This window comes from Malaya genurostris, chromosome 1 (genome assembly GCF_030247185.1).
Source record: "Malaya genurostris strain Urasoe2022 chromosome 1, Malgen_1.1, whole genome shotgun sequence".
Taxonomy (NCBI): domain Eukaryota; kingdom Metazoa; phylum Arthropoda; class Insecta; order Diptera; family Culicidae; genus Malaya; species Malaya genurostris.
The window spans coordinates 1,660,047-1,684,648 of NC_080570.1; the positions used below are offsets into that span (position 1 = coordinate 1,660,047).

At 39.1% G+C, this 24,602-nt stretch overlaps 1 protein-coding gene across 8 annotated transcripts in view; it reads right to left on the reverse strand.

Moving 5' to 3' along the window:
- Nucleotides 1-24,602, reverse strand: part of LOC131429407 (nucleolysin TIAR) — a 717,709-nt gene that overhangs the window by 83,952 nt on the left and 609,155 nt on the right. For all 8 annotated transcript variants that reach the window (XM_058593501.1, XM_058593550.1, XM_058593534.1 and 5 more), the window contains one exon: nt 6,642-6,717. In XM_058593501.1, coding sequence (XP_058449484.1) covers nt 6,642-6,717 — 76 coding nt within the window. The remainder of the gene's footprint in view (nt 1-6,641; nt 6,718-24,602) is intronic.

A 24,602-nucleotide genomic window follows, 5' to 3' on the forward strand; every position in this document is an offset into this window, starting at 1 on the left:
ATGCTCCTGAGATTCCCTCACAAATATGTATTAATGTCCCGCTAAGAACGCTTGGAGAGCGCAATTTCTTGCGCCTCATGAAAAACGGAGTATGGTCAGAATGAACCGATTAGGGCAATGTGTAATGTTAATGTCAGATGGCAAGAAATAAATAAATAAATAAATAAATACATAATAATATGCATATCATTGTCGGTAATATCAGATTTATATGGAATGCGTGAATATTTATTTAGTCAATCGTGTGATTTAAGATGAAAATCTAAAATTCAGTAGTGATGTGCCATCTCACGCTGTTGACAGCACTGCGAAGAGAAGAAGCAGGATACTGGTGAGATCATTTTTTAGAGATATATCACATTCACGATTTTCTTATTATTATTCGGGGAACGTTTGATCAATGGATCTATTTTTATTCGGGTTCCACGTTAAGTTTAAGACACGTGCGTGCAGATATTTCTTGCGACCGTGCTTCACAAGGGCGTATGAAAATATAGTTGAAGCTGCGAGGAGAATCCATTTGGTATTTTATTATTTTGGTTAGGAAGTAGATATCGATATTACTTCGTATCGGGTAAGACGTTGTTGTTCCACTGATATTTTGCCAGTACTACCGCTGTCTAGTGAAAAAACCTGTTTTAATCCACCTAGTGGTGTAATGATGCTTTTCTCATATCAATTATACCAACATATATAATACTGTGGTATTCTTCAAAATAATTTTGTTAGATTCCTTAATAGAATAACCGAAGTGGGTTTGTTTGACCGTCTACTGATAAAAACTATTAATTGGAGAAGATTTGAGGTCGATTTAGAAAACTTTTTACGGTTTTTCGCCCTTTTTGGTGATGGTATACAATTTTTAACACACTTTACCTTATATTTCCGGATCCGGAAGTCGGATCCAGATGAAATTCAGGAATTACGTATGGAACCGGAAAATCTTTTATTTGAATCTAAGTTTATGAAAATCGGTTGCGCCATCTATGAGAAAAGCCAGAAAACATATTTTCATTTTTTTGCACATTTTACCCCATAACTCCGGAACCGGAAGTCGGATCCAAACAATATTCAGAAATTTTGTATGGGACTACAAAACCTTTCATTTGAATCTAAGTTTGTGAAAATCGGTTCAGCCATCTCCGAGAAAAGTTTTCACATTTTTTTTGCACATTTTACCCCATTAATTTGAGATTTACTTTTCAGTTGTCAAAATGACTGCGAACAAGATGAGCAACGCGTCAAAATCTTGCTCGCGCATCATAAAAATCCATAAACTACTCGTACACAAACTAAGCAAAATTATGGTAATATCAACTTTTAGCAACCTAGTAAATATATTCGTAAAACGTTTAGAAATTCAAAAACCATAAGATCGTGAGAATGAGCATAGCATGTCTACCAGATTTCGATCGCGAAGTTTGTGAAGTGTGATTGCGTGGTACAGTATGATTAAAGCTCCGTTAAAATATCCTTTAAAAGGCTTTCTGGACAAGAAGAGGCGAGATGGTTGAGATTTTTAAACACTTAAGGCTGACGAAGTTCGTAAAAAAAATATCGTACATTTACAACGACAAGCGGAATCTTAAAAAGACGCGAAAGGCGGTTGTTAGTGGGTGGCAAACTGGCGTTCAGCGACGAGGGAGGCTTTGTGAAACTTCATGGAAGAAGTCCAAAAGAAGGCTCGCATCAACTAATAACGGAAGCTTGAGTGAACACTTTTTCTTTATTCTGTAGGGATTGAAAACAGAAACATGAACTGATTTTATTCTCTACTCTATAGAAAGGAAATATAATAAGTGGAATGCTGATTTTCGACCGGAGCCCCAAAGACTTTCGGAGTTATAATATACCATTCGACTCAGCTGGACGAGATCGGAAAATATTTGTGTGCCAATGTTTAGGGGTCATCTCTAATTTCCTAAAGCGGTAGTGGTCAAAAGTTAAGGTTTGAGGGTACTTTGACTTTGAGATTCTAGCAATTGAAAAAATAATTTGAATGCCAAATGTCTTAGAATTGTGATAAATTGTTTGAGATAGCACCATATCTACACGTTTCAGACTATTCTAAGACATTTAGCATAACAAAAATTTTCGATTTCGGAAGAAGTACCAGAGAGTCGATTTTTCTGAACGAAAAAAAATTCCGAGTTAACACCACATCTCGTCGTTTAATGCATTACTAAGACAATTATTGACTTCGGAAATTTCATGGCATCATCGCAACCTTGAAGTGAAAGAAGAAGCTGGTTAAATAAAAAGTTGAACCGATTTACACACATCCCTGTGAGAGCCATTTTTTTATCATAACACACTTTATTAGAAGTGGATTTGCTACTCTATTTGTGTTCTACCGATGGAATCTCAAACAGACAGATATACGTTTGTCCATAGATTCACGGAGAAGTCTTCTATACCGATCTATAGATGAATTTCTTCTAATCTGCAGATTTTTCTTTGTTTCGCTAGAAATTATGTACATAAATTATGTAAGAAATTCTCAATGACTCGTTTGTACAGCTTATGGATTTTAGCTGGATTGTGGGAACTCATTTGAAATAGCTTAATGTACCTTTTGTAGGTCGGTTAACATTCGATTCGGGACCATAGTAGAGCTCTACTATTCTGATTCGAAACCAGTAGTTCGTTTCATTCTGTCGATAGGTTTACTGCGAGTTTAGATATTTTGGATTTCTATTCTAGCAATGGAATTTCAAAATCATGGCCAGCCATTGAATACTGTATCAGGTAAGAAAAGTGATAAAACAGTCGAAGAACCCTTTAATTTGTTATGACTAGAGTAGATATTGTAACGGAAATACTGACCTAACAAGGGATTAAAGCTATGTCCGCTTAAAATCCGAAATAACAAAATCATCTGTATCTCGGTAGCGAACTGACGTACAAATAAGGTGATATACAATTAAAAAACAAATGTAACTCGTTGCACTTAAAGGTAGAAATATCAATACAAAAATCATTTCTCTTCGTTTCTAATGAAAATTCGCACTTTCTTCTTGATTCCTCCCAACAAACGCTGCGCATCGCCAGAGTCAACTTCCTAGGCACAGTTGTTCCACATTTTGGTCATCCGAGTCGCGTCCCGAGCCGTTTTTCCACTTTTCTTGAGCTTCATTATTGCCAAAAATCTCTCGATGGGCCGGAAATGCGGACAGGTGAGTCGATTTATGGTTTCATAGTGGCAACTCACCAAATCGAGCCGAAATTTCACTTTCAAAGGCTTTAATGAAAGGTAGCACGCGGTTTTTAAAAAAAATCCTCCTTGTACAGCTTCGAGTCAATTGTCTCATTCGTCACGACACTTTGGTCTTTTCTCCGCAGCTGCATATCCCTTGCCAAGTCCTCAGTTTTTTTGGCAAATTCGTCCATAAAAACAAACTCATACTTGACAGGAATATCTGCTCGTGCCGTCGCGATGTAGAATTTTCCGACAGAAAGCTGTCCGAAATCCAATTTGACATAGGTTTCATCGTCGATGAGCAGGCATCCTTGCTACTTCGTCAAAACCTGCTGGTATAATTTCCGAGCTCGCGTTTGGGTGACAAAGTTTTACTTCAACGCTCTGTTTAGTTGCTTGCTGGCTCGATAAAGACGATATCCTACTCGCAAACGAATTGTTCGTAGAGCAGTAGCGTATTTTTTGTGCGATTTCTGATAGTCCAGGGTTTGCTCTGGCGGTTCTCAACACCTTCTGGTTCAGCTTGCGGTCACTCAATGAGGCACTCAATCCACACTCTTTCGCTCCCTGGAACGTTTGAGCACATGATAACCGCTATGAAATAATTCTTGCAGCGGTCACTTTCCGTGCCGTTTCCGTTTTGTGCTGCAAAAAGTGATTACAGATTCCTAACTGGACAGAACTTTAGTTGTTGAAACTGAAGCATGGTTCTTCAAACTAGAGATTACATAATTAATTAATGCGAACGAGATCAATTTTCTAACAGAAAATATTATTTCCTGTATGAATTCAGTAGACAAAATCGAAGTTGAGTATTATAAATTCCAGTGGCGTCTCGTCCTCATGTGCACCTCGTGCACTGCACAACCAGGTAACTTGAAGGAATTAACTGCATCCCAATCTGCTTTCAATTATTCTGTTTTTATTCGATGAAAGCAAGTGGGGTATAAAATAATAAGGGATTTTTGTCACAGCAGAATGTGTACAAATTTACCCTAAGCTGCTTGCGCTTGGTGGTCAATGACAACTCACAGATCTTTTCATATCGCATTGCCGTAGCCAATAAGTGGAGTTCTGAACTTCAGCACTTTGCCTTGTACATCTCATCCAATATAAAATTTCAAACATCTCTTGTCGCAGTGTTAGTATCTTTTCCGTGCACATGAGCTACTGCGTAGATTCAAGAAGAGAAGGAATTACTCCGCTTAGCTCTGAGATTTGTTGTTCTCTCTGTCACGTTTGGTTTTGTAAGAACTTGTATGCCCACCATCAGGAGAGGTTTCAGTGGTTTATGCTTATGGCAGTTGAAAGCAAAATGCTGTCTCATGTGCAACGGTTTTATTGATGAAGTTATTGACAGATTTTCTCGACGTGCAGAGCGCTGAATTCTTATATTGTATCGATGATACGAAATAAGTTTAATAAAAAAAATACCATTCAAAAGTGTATTGTTATTTCGTTGTATGTAAAAACGCAAGTAAATTTTCATTCCTCAATCTTTAGTTTTCACTTACAACGAACTGTCATACCACATAATCAGTGCACAACCCGTAAATATGGTCACGAGACGCCACTGATAAATTCTTTCGTAAATATGACTGGTATTTCGCGAAGGTGATAGATTATTTCCATTTTGTCTAAGACACTCGAGTTTCCTCGTTCAGAACGTGATGTGGTGTCTTGATTTCAATCCCATAGTCTGCTGTTTGAGATTCTTTACTAAAAATCAGCTCTCAGAAAAAGAGTCTGATGAGTAGTCGTCCTCGCGTTAAGTCGATGAAGCAGCGTTATTTGTTCTCTTTCTTATTCTCTATCCGTCCAAACGTGATTGTGTGAAGCCACCGTCGCAATGTAATTGGGAAAAATAGATTTTCATTTGTATTTGAAAACGTTTGTATTGAAAACAAAGGACAACTTGTGCAAAAAAGGATTCAGTAATATGAGCCAGAAAAACCCTAAATAAGACATTTTGCATTGGATAACATTTCACGATTTTGTCTCATATTGAAACTACAAAGTAGCTAGCAAAAAAACAAAAGAAATATGACGAACACATCGACAACAAAAAGACAAAAAACGGAAAACGAAATCTATAACCGACGATGTGCCGTTCTTCGCTCTGCTGATAGAAACTGTCAAAGCAAAAACTAAATACACATAAACAAATAATTGATCCATTCGAAATAGAACATCATAGCCACCTTTGATTGAACGTCACGGAAAACGTTGTCCCTGGGTCAGTGTTGCCGAACGGAAAAGAGCAGGAGAAAAAATCGGGAAAAAAATGAGAAAAACTTGTACTGGCAGATTATTATTAGCGAATGTCGTGCAGCCACGACCAGCAGAAGCTCGTTCCGTCTTGCATCGTTCTTCTCCGGGCGCTTTGTTTTATCTATCAGAATAAATCTTGTAATCTTCTTTACTTTCTGTCGATTTTTCCGTTGTTGGCTTAAAGAGGACTAGATCAGAGAAGAGCAGAGAGCTACGTGAGATGAAAGTTCCTTTGACATGGCGCTTTTGTGTTGCGTTTCTTTTACCTTCTTTTGCCTTCCCTCGCGTACTGATTATTTGTTTTATATGACGGTATTTCCCCCACCTCTCGTACTTATCCTCCAATTAAAGTCTTGGTGGGGCTACCTCCTGCTCAATTCTCGTCACTATTCGACAATGTCTGTCGGTTTATGCTGTCGTCATCCCCGGTGCAATTCAGATCGGAAGTGGAGTTCATTTCTTTCCGACTTACTGAGCTAGGCTCGGGGATGGGGGGAGGGGAGGGGTGGTCAACTATTAGCCGGCAAGGCAAGTGCTGCCTGCAATTTTCCGATCTATTTTTCTCCCTATCTAGGATCGGTTACACTGAATCTGGCAACCGGAGATTTTTCTCCCTCATTGAAGCTTATGACACCGAGAGTGAGCAGCGCTTTATCACAGTATCTATCAGTCCGGTCCGGTCGTTATGGCATCATCGGACCGAGCCGCCTGCTGCGATGGACCACCAGACGACTGCTGGACAGGACCGAAAAAGAACGGTGAATGGTTTGTATTCCGTTTTAATAGAATGGTCAGATAAAGTGTTATGTGTTCATCGCCGTTCTCTCTGTATCAATCTGATGATTAGATGAAATTCGCTGTAATTTGATTCTGCCAGTTGGCTTTCGTACTCGTCCCGCGCCCGGTCAGAAGATGGTGGGAATGGCAACGGTATTACAACGACCATGGGTTGCCGAGAGAGAGAGAGAGAGAAAATGTGTAACCTAACCGCCAACCAGAGCCAATCATTTTGTGCTGGCCCTGCTCGATGGAACCGAGACTAACCGAGACGTGGGGGAGGTTTATTTCCCCCATCGTATCATTTTGCTCTGACTGACTGGGAACATCGCAGTGTGCTGGGGAACGGCGTTCGAGTGTTCAAGTGTCGTTATGATTGAGAAAAGTCACTTACCGATTTCTTCACGAACGACACAAAGCCATAGCCTTTGGATTTCAGCGTCTGTGGATCTCGAACTACGCGGCAATCTCTGCGAAAAAGGAAAGAGAGAAAAAAAAATTAACATGAGATTTCAAAAAAAAATCAGGTATTAGCGCACACCCTGCGTGATTCGAAAAAAAAGAGGAGAAATAAAGAAACAGCTCAATGCGGTGTGTACCGACGAGCCGACGTTTCTACGATATCTTTTATAATCCCGGCTGACACGTTCAGTCTTTGTATTTATTTTAACTCGACGGGGCTCGGATCTTACATGGCCAGGTCTAAATATTTGCGTCAACAATTTGCGAATTATACAAATAGAATCGAAATTGTTCCGTCGGTTGGGATGAGAGAGAGAGAGATAGAGAATAAAAAAAACGGGGAAAATTCCTACATTTCCATAAACCATAACTCGGGCTTAAATGGGGCTTCCCACCAATTCGATTTCGATCGAGTTCAATTTTTCGTTCTATCCTTGATGCCGCTAGCAATTGCCACCGGTTTATGCAAATAAAACCAACTTTTTCATTCACTTAAAATTTATTTTCTTCCCGTTCCGACTTCGACACTTCGCCGTCTTCTCGCCTCGCCGATAGAAGAAACAGTTGCTGCTTCCCCCTCGAGTATTTACTTGCCAGCTCATCACCAGATTGGGAACGGAATGGAATTGCCTCCCCCCCACTCCTGCCGAACTGTGAGTCGTTCGTTCGGTCGTTCTGCCGTCCGCACTTTGGAATGTGAGGATCAATCTAAGGAAACAGAGCACCCACCACCCACCCCACTACTTTCTGCAACCAGAAGCTAATGATAATTCAATAAACAGAAATGGAAAACTATTAGCTAAAGCACTCGTTAAATCTTCGAACACATCCATTTATCAAGTTGTATCTTTTTATTTTTGTTGGTGAGGTTGTTATCGCTGTCGGATTCTGGACAGCCCCTAAAAACTGACTGTTCACCACTGAAAGGGTGTGGAGGGGAGGTTAGAGACGGGTAACGGCGCCAGGACCCATTTATAAACTCTGACTGTAATTCAATTGTTCTTCTACCGGGTACTATTTTTATCTTCTCGCACAGTGTAACCTCGACGAATGAGCTCCCTGGGAAACGATGCCGGTAAACGATGACAAAGCATTCCCAGAGGATGGAACTCCTAGCGATGGAGTTTTACTGGTAAAACCGGGCGGGGATTGGAAGGTTGGGGGCAAGTGTGAAGAAATGGTTTCAGATAACAAAATGTGAAGGGATGTAAAGGGTAAATAAATGTTTTCTCCGAGCGATCGTTTCGTACTGCTGTAAGTAGTGTGTGCAAGTGCAAAGCAGGCCATGAGTTTTTCTTTGGTTTCTTCTGGCACCCGGAGAGAAAAGGCACTGTTTGCTTTGATGCAGGGAAAAGTATTGAACATATTCCATGAGGTTTGATCGTTTGAGCTGTTCCAATTTTATTCCTTCTGTTGTTTCTGTTTTTGTTCCAGATGACGTATCAAATCGTGACAACGTCGTTAGAAAGAATCCCGTGAACAATTCTCAGATCTGGCAAAATCCGGCGCGAATCAATTGTGACTGGTAATTTTCAATCAAAATAAAACTTCGATTCGCAGTTGTTCGATTTCAGTAAAGCTACACTTTTCTTTTCCAACGCTACTTGGTATTGAATCTGGTTTTCTGTGTTTTGGCATTATTAGAAAATTCTAATCTACAGAACAAAAACCAGTTTTAATCTAACTATTGATTCACAATTCTATAATTTGTCTAAAAATCTATCTATGCAAACACCAACAAATTATTCATGTATGATCTACGAAGTCTGTTCAAAAAGTTCCCGGAATTTTTTAATTGCGCGCGTCTGGAGAGTCCGGTGGTCAAAATTTTTTTTTATTGTGTTGGTACATATGTCCCTAATGTATGGTGAAATTTTCAGCTGTATTCATTGTTTACATTCTGTCTTGTAGCGGCTGGTGTAGACGTTTTTTTTGGAGCTCGGCGATTTTTGTTAGTTTAAACAATGGAAGAATTGAAGAGTCAAAGAATTTGTATTAAATTTTGCGTGAAAAATGAAATAAAGTGTAACCAAGTGTGCGAAATGTTACAGAGAGCCTACGGTGAGTCTGCTATGAAAAAAACAAGTGTTGGCCGCGAAGACGTTGAAGACGACGAACGCTCCGGTCGACCCAGCATGTCAATAATCGATGAAAATGTGGGAAAAGTGGAAAAAATGATTATGGATGATCGCCGAATCACTATTAGAGAAGTTGCTGATGAAGTTGGCATATTAGTTGGCTCATGCCATCATATTTTTTCAAATATTTTGGGCATGAAACGAGTGGCAGCAAAATTCGTTCCAAAACTGCTGAATTTTGATCAAAAAAACAAGACTTTAATCATGCCCCAACCTTCTTATTCACCAGATATCGCTCCGTGTGATTTTTTCCTGTTTCCAAAGTTGAATAGACCCATGAAAGGACAGCGTTTTTCATCGATTGAAGAGATAAAGGCAGAATCGCTGAGAGTGCTACAGAGCATTACAAAAAGTGACTATCAGGGGTGTTTCGAAGACTGGAAAAAACGCTGGCATAAGTGTATTATATCTTGGGGGGATTACTTTGAAGGGGACCATATAGATGTAGACGAATAAATAAATATTTTTTTAGAAAAATGAGAATTCCGGGTACTTTTTGAACAGACCTCGTATATACTGTACTTCAGATGAATAGAATGAAGTTTAGCATTAGTCTGTATTTTAATAACGTATGGGACTATTTTTGAAAGTCGTATTCACGTCAAAAATAACTCTCGATATGTAGCATTTTCTACATATCGAGAGTTATTTTTGACGTGAATACGACTTTCTTTACTATGGGGCGCCTTTTCAAAATTTACCCTCTGAGAGCGATTAACAGTTCGGCTGATAAGTTCGTATCGTTTAATAGAAACACACATTTTTTTGCCAACATTCGTTTTTATTATTCAACATAATTGCCATCAGAGGCGATACAGCGATTATAGCGATCTTCCAACTTTTCGATACCATTTTTGTAGTACGATTTGTCCTTTGCCTCAAAATAGGCCTCAGTTTCAGCGATTACCTCTTCATTGCTTCTAAATTTTTTACCAGCGAGCATTCTCTTGAGGTCTGAGAACAGGAAAAAGTCACTGGGGGCCAAATCTGGAGAATACGGTGGATGAGGGAGCAATTCGAAGCCCAATTCGTTCAATTTCAGCATGGTTTTCATCGACTTGTGACACGGTGCATTGTCTTGATGAAACAAAACTTTTTTCTTCTTCAATTGAGGCCGTTTTTTGAAATTTCGTCCTTTAAACGCTCTAATAACGCTATATAATAGTCACTGTGGATGGTTTTTCCCTTTTCAAGGTAGTCGATGAAAATTATACCATGCGAATCCCAAAACACAGACGCCGTAACCTTACCGGCCGATTGTTGAGGCTTTCCACGCTTTGGGTTCGGTTCATCGCATGCAGTCCACTCAGCTGACTGTCGATTGGACTCCGGAGTGAAGTGATGGAGCCATGTTTCGTCCATTGTTATATATCGACGAAAAAAATCGGTTTTATTTCGATATAACAGCTCCAAACACTGCTCAGAATCATCAATTCGTTGTTGTTTTTGATCGATTGTGAGCTCACGCGGCACCCATTTTGCACAAAGCTTTCTCATATCCAAATATTCGTGAATAATATGTCCAACAAGTTCCTTTGATATCTTTAGGGTGTCAGCTATCTCGATCAACCTCACTTCACGGTCATTGAAAATCATTTTGTGGATTTTTTTCACGTTTTCATCGGTAACAGCCTCTTTTGGACGTCCACTGCGTTCATTGTCTTCGGTGCTCATATGACCAGTACGAAATTATGCAAACCAATTACGAATTGTTGCTTCGCCCGGTGCAGAGTCTGGATAACACTCATCAAGCCATTTTTTGGTATCGGCGGCACTTTTTTTCATCAAAAAGTAGTGTTTCATCAACACACGAAATTCTTTTTTTTCCATTTTTTTCACAATAACAAAAGTAGCTTCACTCAAAATGCAATATCTCACAAACTAATAATCAGACAGCTGTCAAATTTATACACGTATCTTTTGAAGGTTGGTACTAACTGAAAATGGTATGGATTTAATTCTAGTGGCGCCCTCTCATAGAAACGATACGAACTTTTCAGCCGGTCTGTTAGTTTTTGATCGTGAATATCTCTTGTTGTATCTAACGAATCAACATAATTTTTGCTACGTGCCATCGGAAATATGATCACAATTTTATGATAAAATTAAATAAGTTGTGTGACATAATCTCAAATAATTCAAAATTAAACTTTTCTTAAATGTTTGGTATAAACGAGTATCAAAGAGGATAATTCATAAGGCGCGTTTGCCTTTCTATTTTTAAAGTTTAAGCTCAGTGATCTGTGGAAGGATTTATTTAATCTAACTACCAATAGAATCGCAATTTTTCAATTTAAACTGAAGTATTTCAATAGTACAATATTGAAAAACCTGTCTCATTTGACCCATGTCAACACCAGCCAATCAGAACGCGTTCTGAGGAAGAGAACAAAATATCTGCTGCTGTACAACAAATCGTTCGAGAAAAATGTTCCGAACAGTAGTAGTGTAGTGAGTTCCACAATTTGGTCCTTCTGAAAGGCAGGAATGAATCCCGTACAGCTTTCCTGATAGTTTCCTTAAATGAAATGCAAATCCGAAATGAAATAATCGAAATTCTATGTGCTGCTATTTTCATAGCCGCTAGGACCACCCATTTGTGAAAAAGCTACAAACGAAATGGATCAGTTTGGATTCTATCGCCACTGCGAGCAAATGTGTTGTGTGTCGTTTGCAAAGCTAGTTTCGCTTCCGACAAGAGCGATTACGTCACAGCTGCCAGTCGTTTGCATTGGTGGAAAAACAACGAAAAGAGGACAACGGTGGAGAGCATCACACAAAATCAGCCGTTCTAATGGCTCTAAAAGTTTTCTAAAGAACTATTAGGATTTCTTCTTCGCAAATCGAAGGTAAATATCCTCAGTTTAGTGAAAATCTAGAACAGTTTGATTAGATTTGTGCACTTTTCGCTGTATGAAATTCACAGTAATCGAGATCATGTGAAGCCTTCTTTGTTTTTGCGAAAAATGTGAAAAAGGGGAATGCTTGCATAATTCATACAATTGATCAACTAATTGATATTCGGAAGTGTTAAGGAACATGTCAGTTGTTTTCGTATTCACGACATCCAGTTATGTCTCTGACATTACCCACCCGTCTTTTTGTATAGTAATTAAGTTTAACTAGAACTACGGCTCAATTCAAAGTTTGGCGGATGGAAATATCTTGGGTTTATTTGCAACTGGAAATAAAATGAAAAGAAGTAGAATAATTACAATACAGAGAGCATAAGAATTTCTACAAAAAGTTACTTCGCTTGACAATATATTGAAATTTTTGATGGGATATTGGGTCACAAGTAGTGACTTTTCAGCCTTATTAAAATGACAATTATCATACTCAGTAACCGAACCGCAGATCCGGTTCGGGTACCATTATGCCATTAGGGTTTCGCTTTTCATTCGATCGTACAACGGTCCCGCGAAATTCTGGCCTGATTTTGCAAGCTGCCACTAGAGTCGGGATGCCATCTAATTTGTTCAAGAATCAAGTATATACATCGTATTCAGGAACTGACCCTGATCGTGAATACTTTTCTTTTTTTACCTGCATTTTTCAACTCCTTCTCTGTAAACTATCTATCAGAACATGACATTTCGACAGTACAAATAAAAAGATGGCATTTAGGTCAGTTGGTTTCTTGTCAAAACATTTATTTTTCGTTAACGGCCGTTAACCGATTCACCAAAAAGCCATTTTTTTATTCGAAACAACATTAATTGGTCGCACCCCCATCGAATAATTTCGACAGCACTGAAAAATTTAGACGCCTCAAAAGGACCTGGACCTAACAATATACCACCGATATTCTTAAAAAATCTTACTGAAGAACTTACACTACCACTACAACTTCTTTTTAAAGTTTCGCTTAATAAATGTACTTTTCCTAAAGCATGGAAATCTTCTTTTCTTGCACCAATATTTAAGGCTGGTGCAAAATCTAACATTCGAAGTTACCATGGAATAGCCGTTGTCTCTTGCATTCCAAATTTTTTTGATAAAATTATAAACGGAAAACTTGTAAGTGTAATAACTAACAAACACTATGGCTTTTTCAAATCTCCTAGAATTTGTGAGATTCACTCTGAACGTAATGGACGCTGGCAACCACACTGGAAACTTTTTACACCGACTTTAGTAAAGCTTTAGACCAGGGGTTCCCAAACTATTTTGGGTCATGGACCCCTTTACTAAAATTAACTTAGGCCTCAGACCCTCATCAACAAATTCCTTTGAAAATTCGATTTCTTTTTTGAATATTGATGTAAAATTCTTACCAATTTCTGCGGATGGTGAAATAAACACAACTTTTTTAGTGTAAATGTTTCAAATAACAACTTTTATCAAACAATAGTCAGTTTTCGTTTACGTCGACCTCCGCAAAAAGGATATCGACCGCAAGGGGTCTATATAGACCACTTTGTGAACCCCTGCTTTAGACTGTACTGACACACCATTACTTCTATAGAAACTACAAAAATATGGCATAGAACATAGCCTTCTGGAGTGGCTTGAATCATACTTGAGGAATCGTGTACAAGTACAAGTAGTTCGTTTCCAAAACATAAACTCTGAACCAATTAATGTAACATCTGGCGTTCCTCAGGACACTCACCTAGGGCCTCTTCTTTTCATCTTACATATAAACGACATTTCCTTCATACAAAAAAATCTGTGCTTATATTTGAAGAGGACATGAAACTCTTCATGGACATTAAAAAAAATATATATAAAAAAATGTACGCTGTAATATTCCAGAACGAAATCAATCTTCTCCACATTTGGTGCTGCAAGAGTCTACTCCAACTCAATGTAAAAAATGCAACTCAATAACTCATTCTATAAAACGAAACGAAACTCATTCTATAGACATATTTTTAAGAAATGAAATAGTAGGAAACAGTAAAATTGTAGATTTAGGTGTAACCTTGGACTCCAAGCTAACATTTGTGGAACATTACAACACAATAATCAATAAAGCAAATAGTATGCTGGGCTTTATCAAACGCTTAAGTCATAAATTTCAAGACACCTTATACTATAAAATTACTATATAGCACATATGTCAGACTCATTTTGGAATATTACAACCTAGTATGGAATCGACGAATTCACGAAGTACGCATTGAATAGATCCAAAAACCAATTTCTTTTATATGCACTTCGTAAATGAAACCAGACAGCATTTCCTCTACCATCATATGAAGCACGCTGTATACTCATCAATATACAAACACCTAGCCGTCAATAACGAAAATGTATTTATGGGGTAAAAAGAAAGAAACAAATCATTCTGCATCCCCGAAAGGATGCTGAACGACCTGCAGGTGCCAAAATGCACAGTTAATGAAACCTCCAACCCCGAGAGGATTTAGAGATTTCAGAATGCAGAACGATTCGCAGTATGTACGAGCAGAAGTAAATTCGGCACCCCATAAAGGATGCCAAACAATCTGCTAAAACCTATTCAAGGTCAATACAGGAAAGGATTCATTCACCACAGGAAGAACGATGAACCATTCTGACTATAGCTCCTCACCACATTTGGTTGGGAAACGATAGAATATCCTTTAATTTTAGCTCCGCATACACAGACTCAACCATGTATGGAGAACCAAAAACCCGTAGGATACGTCAATGCGGAACACATATCAGATACATATCAGATGATATGATGAATTGAAGGAATCAAAACACCGCTTGACTTGAAGAAATAATAAAAAAGATGGCTGATTTGTTTGACAGTACAACTGTGTCAGAAATGATGAGAGGTATTCGCTATAAAGTTCGCCATTCATCTATATATATAAAAATGCAGAGATCATTCTTTGTAATCGCATCACTTAAGAACGGATGGACGGATTTACATGATTCTTTTTTTGTTTGATCAGTTTTTACCCCCACCGGGTTCGTACATCAAAAAAATTAGAAAAACTTGCCGGAAAAGTGGGAAAAATCCATAAAGTTGTTTTGTATGGAAAATGGAATTTTCCACTAAAAATGTCGCCAATGATTGCTAGATCTACGATTGATGTTTGACGCGCAACGAGTTGCATAACTGCTTGACCGTCAAAGAAAGAATACTAGATCGTTGCAAAAATCAAATGATACCCTTAAGGTCTGAGGACAGAGGGTCGCGTGTTGAGTTTTAAATCGACCACGTGGCTCGCTCAATTTCCTTTGCCCATCGTATTTCTTGTACTCTCTCGTATATGAGCAAGCTGTACCGGGTTGCCAGAATACATGTTATTATTTTGATGAGAAATTTTATCACATAAATCTATCGTATGGGTTGAACATTACATAGATTCCAATGAACAATGAAAAAATATTCAACTTTCACAGAGATTGAATGCGAAACAAAAAAAGTGTTTATATACAATGAAACGTCTGTGTGTTTGGCAGCCTTGTCAACTCACTTTCATTTCTCTCTCCTTTTTCAGAATGCTATCAGGAAACCAAAGCGAAAAAAAATGGCGGATGCGTTGAAACTGACTTTGTTTCACAGAAAAATACAAGACTTTATGTTTATCGCGATAACATATATGTTTTTATGTACTAATCGCATCTAAACTAAATTATCTAGACTTTGTCACGGTAGATTTATGATACAAGCCTTCAAAGCCGAGCTATTCGATGAACAAGTAGAGGTATGCATTTCCGAGCGTTCCAATTTTCAGCAGTTCTTCAGTCAGAAAAAATACAACACGACCGCTAAACTCAATGAATCATTCTGAAAATTTCACAGAATATTCTCAACTAAATTTCGAAGGTTTTTCTATATTCTGCACCGTTTCCAAGAAAATTTGATTTGAAACGGGAAAATAGCAAAAAACCTACCACTTTAACGGTACTGTCCTCAGCCCTTAATGTTTTAGTATGATGCATCCTTTTCAATAAATAACTCATTTTAAGCAGATAAAATTTTAAATAGAGCATTATTTGGCATATTGTACTGAAAAAATGAATATCAACTTGCTCATCGACTTGATGAGCTAAGCAGATATGTAATTACAATTAGTGGCGGACATCATTTCATGTCACGTTATCTCATGTTATGTCATGTCACGTCATTCCACGTCGTGTCATATCACGTCGTACCATGTAACGTCATGTCGTCATATTGTTGGTCATGACGAAATTACTGTAATTACGAAAAACATGCAATTTTTTGCCAAATGTGTTTTCATAAAACGTCGAAATCTGATAATATCTAGATGAAAAATACCTCTCAGAGTTGGTTTAAAAAAAAACACAAGAACACTGATGAGTTTTCACTATTGACATGAAAAAGCATAAAAAAACGCAAAACTTTAATAAAAAATAATCGCAAAATTTTAGTAATTCGCATTAAAAAAGTCGCATAAGAAACTGTCCAGAAAAACGCATCAAAAGAGGCTAGAATGTAAATCGAGTATTGAAGAACGAAGGCGAATTATTTCGTATTCAAAGTATTGGCTCTCGCTTCCAATACATTTTATCCATGTCTCTGGCGATTGATGAATACCAACTCGAAAGCAATTTTCACCTTTCATAAACATTCATTAGTGTAGCCTTTTCCGTACATCCTCGAAAGTTAGAAAGTGCTGTTCTACCAGTGCGAGTCCCATCAATGAAAAGAGATAATAATTAAAAGGTGCCAGATCTGGTGAAGATAGCGGGTAGTTTAAATTGCAGTAAAACTCAAGTATGTCTATGAAAAGGACTTTTAAGCATTTTTTCCCACGGATTTTTATGTATTTCATTTACGAAAGAGCACTGGATCATACGTTCAAAATGAATATTTGCTATATGATGTTTAAATAGTACCAAAAATAAATAGAAAATGTGAGAAAGATTTCATTACACCTATAGGAGTTCCGAAACTAGACATTTCCGCAGGAATGACGATTAAAAATATACATATTTGAGACTTACTACTAAGAGTTTCCATACATATTAAGTTTGCTACTGACACGGCAAAATGCATTTTATTTTATTTCTACCGACTATATTCCACGGTATAAATAAAAACATCCTCGAAGTTGGTCCAATTTAAATCCAGTAAGAAGATCAACCTTCCGTTTACTTTCGCAATCTTCCAGTCGGTTGCGCATTCTTAAAGTCCCAGGACTTGCACAGAAGCACTTCTCTAGAGCGAGCGCGACACACACACAAAAAAAACTATCTTATTCACTACAATTTCGCCTTGGCGTACACAGACACACATACACCGTCACATGTACAATAACGTACCAGATCCTACACATTACTGGCCCCGAGGTTGTACTTGAACGTTATTGTTTAAGTAGGTATTATTTTCTTTGTCCGATTCGATTCATTTTTCTTTCCCCGACAGACGCGTTGCATCATCACCCCCCACCTTCCCCCCTTTCACAACCCGGCATCGAAAACTCCGGACTTGGTTCAAGTGTGGGTTGTGTTTTGCAACTGCATTCCCGGCCTGATGGCCGCGAGCAATAGAACACGAAAAAATGGAGGAAAGTTGGGAAAAAGTAAACTGGAATCTTCGACTCTGACAGACTAATGGGAAACTGGGGATCCGACAACGACGACGTCGAGGACGACGACGACGAATGAAAGAGGGAAAAAGTGAACAGCTACAGCTATAGTGAGTGAGAGCAGCGGAAGTGCTTGTAAACACATGGTAGTCATCTTCCTCATGTGAGGAATTTTCATCGTTTCCTTTCTAGCAGTTTCCAATTTTTTTTCTTGCTTTACCAGGATCACTTTAAGGCCTTCTCCATTGGGACGATGCTGTGAAGCATGTAAGTAGGAAAGAGTGTCGAGATGCCTTGATAAATTGTATCTTGATCCTCTCGAGTCCTTTCGGCAGCAGATACTTTCTGTAGTAGCAGCAGAAGCAGGAGCAGCAGCAGCTGTAGCATCAACAGGACCGCGGAGAAAGCGAAACGTGTTGATATGAAAGGTTATCCTGAAATTACTCTGGATGACATTATCCGGCTGGAAATTGCTTGATAGTTTCGTTGGTCGGGATAAGCACCGGAGCATCTCGTGTCGCAGCAGGTAGAGGAGAAGCCGGTTGTTGCTTTCCGTTCTCAGAGTTTTGGTTGTTACAAATTGCCAACCTGTCAAGGATGGATTTGCTTTCTCCCCCAGCCTCCCGCGCGAATGCCGGATGGATGTGTGAAAGTGAGACAGCTGGAGAGAAAGAGAACGACGACGGTATGATGATTGGAAGAACCGGTGAATGCAACCAAGCTCATTCAAGACGACAATAGTTACCAGTCATCACGTTTCGAGCTTAGCGCGTTAGGTGTCTAACAGTTGAAGAAAAGCTTGGCGATGGTGATGGGGATGGGGATGGAAGAGTTGGAGGGAATTAATTTGCAAACACTGTATCAGAGTACAGGTGTAAGCAGATTACACCGACGACTTACAAGCGAGTAGTGATCTCGTTTGTCATGCCGGTAGATGACGAAGGCAAGGCTAGCAGAACCGCTTGCTGTGAGTTTCGTCAGCTTTCCCGTGTGTGTGACGTTCGTGGTGCCGGTGGATCAAAGCAATCGTCGGTGGGATTCAAATAACTATAGACACGTGATTGTTTGGTAACGTTGGTAACGAATGGGAATGCACTAGAGCTGACTGATTTTAATATTTGAATATTTACTCGGTCATATTGAGAATACAGGGAGCATCCATTGGTGGAATAACGTCAAAATAAAAAAAAAGATGTTAGTGGATATCAAAACAGAAATAAACCACATCTAATCCGGGAATTAAATGGATTAAGCAGTAACTCGGTTCGTTTTTTTTCCTCTTGCAACCAATAAAGCTTCCAGTAACTGGAGTAGGAAACGGAATGGCGACGCAAGGCGGTCGGAACCTATTAGAAAGTCCGAGTGTGCAGTGAAAAGAGGAAGCTCCCATTCGGAATCCATTAGGCAATCTGATCGTCATAAATATCATGGATAATTGATTAATGCATGCGTCTGCCCGGGCTTCTGCTCCCGGTTCACGTCGTTTTTCAATAAATATGGATCAACTCACCTGGTACCCGGTTGGAAATGAGTGAGTGCGTGTGCAAAATCCGGTCAAATCAGTGCTGCAGCCAGTAGCAGATAGATATGGCAGCCACTTCATTTTACATATTTCAGTTTGTTTTATGACATCCTCCGTAACATCCTATTTGCTGCATTAAATATTCATAAACCCGAGCAGATTGAGATGTGTGCTCGTTCTGTATATTATGCCATGGAGGTCCTGTGCGCTCGTCGACCAATGGGAAAACGGGGGTCTTATCTTGTACTGGAATATACAATAGACACAGCCAGGCCAGAATGCGTTCCAATCCGAAGAGAGTGAATGAAAGCACACATGCATTATTCATACGAAATATTGTCCTTTGCCAGAGCTTTCCGGCCAGTCACTCATCGCCCCAAACCCAGTGCGCACAGATCAAGTCGTCCTTGCCAAACGCATTATCTGTCGAAACGGACATTTTATTGTGTCTCAATTATTGTCGACGCCATCATTCTTCCCGCTCACTCACTCCATTATGTTTACGCATCTGAACAGAGTTACAAGGCAGTGGTTACTGTGATCCACAAACGGCTTGTGTCAATTCCACCACTCCACTGTTTGGTTGATGATCGCCGTAGATAGTCCGAGAGTGCCAAGTGCATCGTATCGGGCAAATGGTGGAATGCAACCGGAAGGATATTAATTAAATTAAACTGATACAAAACAGTGTCGAAGCATAACTCAAGATGTTCTACCGTAGGCAGCAGGGAAAGCGGTATAATATCGATATGTATGCAAATGGGCCGATACACAAAGCATTTATCATTCTTCGCCTACGACCTCCCGCAGGCTTTTCACACAAACTAATCACCCGCAAACCAACCCGGAACAAGGTGGAAACCTCATTACAGTTATTGGTTATGTGCGGTAAACCGAACGGGAAACGGGTCCCGGGTGGGTTTTGTGGAAAGTACCGCGAAGATAGATAATGGATTCACCGCATTCATTGAAGCACTGATTATAGGTATTCGATCATTAAAGAAACAATAAATTCATATTAAATTTGATTATTACGAACAAATAATCATAAATTATCTAATTACGATCCATCAATTAGTGAAAGCTGTATTTCCCGGCATATATTAAAACGAAATTCCAGGGAGTTATTCGCCAGGTGCAGAGCGGAACCGAGTTTCTCCACATACGACCGTACGAACGAACGAACGAGGTAGTGACGCATTGCTGCCGATTTTCTGCGACGCGGTGGTAATGAGTTATTAGCCTCCCATTTTGACTTCCCTTTTCACTTCAGTCCACGGCAGTTCCATCGGTCGGGTTTTGTTCGTTGCTCGTTCATGGTTAATTAGCGCACTAATCCAATCCGTTGTCCGTGCTGGAAGAGGAGAATTTCTGTTGATTGGTGCGTGAATTTGGGCTGTTGGCACCACTACAAAACCGAGTGTGTTTTCCTAACTACGGCTCGACGGCACGAAAACTCGATGTCATGAGTGTCGATGAGCTTGCCAAGGCTGTCAAAGATATTCGAATCAACCGGTAATCGCTTTCCCCGTCGGAGATTTTTGTTCCACCCAAGTTAACCAACTGGCATGGAAAAATGTATTATAGTATTAACAATGCTTTGAAGCTTTATATTTGAAATTTAAATGCATAGAAGCTCTATAAGATTATAAAGTGCTTATATAAAATCTACAAGCATTAGTGAATATTCTTCTAGTGTTACTATCGAACAAGTATAACTCTATTATGATATCGATATATTACTTGGGTTATTTTTCTGCAAAATGGCGACAGATCGGTTTGTCTGACAACAAACTTAGCATGAACGTGGAAAAAACATTGAAATAAGGGGAAAAAATCCTCCAATTTTTCATCGCACCCAGATATAAGTGGTACGGTTCAAACAGAAGAAGTTGCACTTCAATAAAGAATGTTAGAGGAATTTGGTCAGGCGATCTGTCTCAGCTAAATAATTCGCATTTTCTGTTTTTTTTATCAGCACAGTTCACAGTTTATTCTATACATTCAAGCATTCTTACCACTTTCCAAAATTTGCAGGAAAAAAGAGTAGAATAAAAAAACCTAAACTGTCTTGCGCAAGATTTATGTATCAAAGAACGCTCACTCGCAACTCTTCACACGATTCAATAAGTGCCATCAAAGAGAGACGGATATCATCGCAGCAACAAAAAACCGGCATGGTTCATTTAACATAGAATAGACACCAGTGCGAGAGCGAATTTCTCTCGATGACCTGTCTGAGAATCAAAGGTTAGCTCGCTGCTGTGGGTATTCTCTCTGAAGCAACAAATGGTCGCTTATTCTCGTTTCGCGATCCGATTCTACATATATGGGTAGTTGATAGTTGCGATAGAATCATTTCACTATTGCCGCTTATTCTAACTAACAGATCGGCTGAAAAGTTCGTATCGTTTCTATGAGAGGGCGCCACTAGAATTAAATCCATACCATTTTCAGTTAGTACCAACCTTCAAAAGATACGTGTATAAATTTGACAGCTGTCTGATTATTAGTTCGTGAGATATTGCATTTTGAGTGAAGCTACTTTTGTTATTGTGAAAAAAATGGAAAAAAAGGAATTTCGTGTGTTGATGAAACACTACTTTTTGATGAAAAAAAGTGCCGCCGATACCAAAAAATGGCTTGATGAGTGTTATCCAGACTCTGCACCGGGCGAAGCAACAATTCGTAAGTGGTTTGCAAAATTTCGTACTGGTCATATGAGCACTGAAGACGATGAACGCAGTGGGCGTCCAAAAGAGGCTGTTGCCGATGAAAACGTGAAAAAAATCCACAAAATGATTTTCAATGACCGTAAAGTGAAGTTGATCGAGATAGCTGACATCCTAGAGATATCAAAGGAACGTGTTGGACATATTATTCATGAATATTTGGATATGAGAAAACTTTGTGCAAAATGGGTGCCGCGTGAGCTCACAATCGATCAAAAACAACAACGAATTGATGATTCTGAGCAGTGTTTGGAGCTGTTATATCGAAATAAAACCGATTTTTTTCGTCGATATATAACAATGGATGAAACATGGTTCCATTACTTCACTCCGGAGTCCAATCGACAGTCAGCTGAGTGGACTGCACGCGATGAACCGAACCCAAAGCGTGGAAAGACTCAACAATCGGCCGGTAAGGTTATGGCGTCTGTATTTTGGGATTCACATGGTATAATTTTCATCGACTACCTTGAAAAGGGAAAACCCATCAACAGTGACTATTATATAGCGTTATTAGAGCGTTTGAAGGACGAAATTTCAAAAAAACGGCCTCATTTGAAGAAGAAAAAAGTTTTGTTTCATCAAGACAATGCACCGTGTCACAAGTCGATGAAAACCATGCTGAAATTGAACGAATTGGGCTTCGAATTGCTCCCTCATCCACCGTATTTTCCAGATTTGGCTCCCAGTGACTTTTCCCTGTTCTCAGACCTCAAGAGAATGCTCGCTGGTAAAAAATTTAGAAGCAATGAAGAGGTAATCGCTGAAACTGAGGCCTATTTTGACGCAAAGGACAAATCGTACTACAAAAATGGTATCGAAAAGTTGGAAGATCGCTATAATCGCTGTATCGCCTCTGATGGCAATTATGTTGAATAATAAAAACGAATTTTGGCAAAAAAATGTGTGTTTCTATTAAACGATACGAACTTTTCAGCCGAACTGTTATGTGCATATGTTAGCTTTTGTATAAGTTGTGTCTATGAAAATGTCTGTAAATCCTTCACGCAAGGGTTTTGAAATATTGCAACCTAGTATGAGAGTTATCAAGTCGAATCATCGATTCGATTTTCTGCGACAATTGTCCACTTTCGATTCTCTCTTGGTAAATTCCACACAGTACCAATCATTATCAGACTGTAATTTTTTTTTGAGTATGAAGTGGAGCGAAGAAATGTAGAAAAATTCTCTCGCAGTTCATGCCTTGTGAGGATTGAAAATGTTGTATACAATATAGATAAATATCGAGCAGCTTCTGTCAAATTTTCGGCAATCACCAACACTGGGTATAGGATTTGATTTAAAAATGAAGATCCAACATATCGGTATTTCACGAATAAATGCTGCAATCTTGACTTCCAATGCCTCAATCGTTGCTGGTTCATCCTTGCAGACACGAGCCTTAGAATGGCTCCACAAGAAATAATCCAAAGGCTTTAAATAACAAGCGGCTCTCAATTTGGTCATTGTTTCGCGTGCCGTGTGGGATGTGGCACTGTCTTGTTGAAAACCACATGTCAGGCATGTCCAATTCTTCCATTTTGGGCAAAAAAAACCTTGCCATTCACAGTAACGTTCCACCCATCGTCGCCTTGGAAGAAGTACGGTCCGATGATGCCACCGGCCCATAATCCACACCAAACAGTGACTTTTTTGGGATGCATTGTTTCTGGCTGGTCTTCCCACCAGATGCCGCAATTTTGCTTGTTGACGTATCCATTCAACCAGAAATGAGCTTCGTCGCTGAACACAATTTTTCGATAAAAAAGCGGATCTTCTTCCAACTTCATGACTAAATTATAAATCAAACTATAACGCAAGGCACTATTCACGCGTGATCTGTCAAAAGCACTGTTAGCAAAAAGATACCAGTAAAAAAATCACTCTTCAGTTCTCTGTCTTTGTGATATTATGGAATCTGTGCTCGGAGAGTCTTAACAATCCGTTCTAATTCATGATAATCGGGAAAATTGACGAGTAGGGATCATTTCGCCGAAAGCCGATCTACCGAAATCAATTTCATCGAAATAGTCACTTCACCGAATGTGTTGTTTCGCCCAAAACCCGTTCCGCCAAATCCCATTTCATCGAAAGGACCTAATCATAGAATCGTTCTAGAAATAAAATGATTTCGGAAAAATAAAAATTGAACATGTTGGTGTTCACATTTTTTTCTAATTTCCAGAGAGTCGATTTTTTCCTCGAGAAAACACCAGATTTTGCCGTTTCGTACGTTTCTATGACGAAACTAGAAAATGAATCAATAAAATTAATTAATAATAATTTAATAAAAATAATTTAAAAAATTGTTATTTGAAATAAACTGTTCGGCGAAATTACCCGTTCGATGACACAATCTTCAGCAAAACGACTCATTTGGTGAAACGACTCATTCGACGAAACGACTCATTCGACATAACGGCTTTTAGTGAAACGGCATTCGCAGAAACCCACCAGCTTATATAATCTAAATATTATTCGCAGAATCGAAAAATCGTAATCTGAATGAAGGATACCGAATATGCTCAATGGTCTAATTGCTTGCTTAGAGCAAATTAAGTTCGCAGGTCTAGAAAATATTCAGTAATCATACATGAATATTTAACATGAAATTAAAGTTGGCCATTGTTTGTACTGCTCTAGGAATGCAACCACCAAACTCCCGTTGTTTCGGCCCTCTAGCTTAGCGCACAGTGTCCTTCATAACATATTTTATGTCCTAGTTTTATTACTTTTAATTTAAATTTTTTACCGCGGTTATTTCTGTTACTGCCGCCCGGCATGCTTTCGCTCCGAATGGGGCCCTTCGCCGGTGAACGAGAACAGCGTGAACGTGTTTTTAAATGGTTTCGTTGAAATTACCCCCACGTGACCGACTGAAGCCTGAACTGAACGGAACGGAACCGGCAGAAATGCACATGCAGATCATCAAGCCAGGGGCACCTGGCTACCGGCGGGATCAGAAAAGTAAATTACCACTGACGGTGTCGTCGTTCGGAA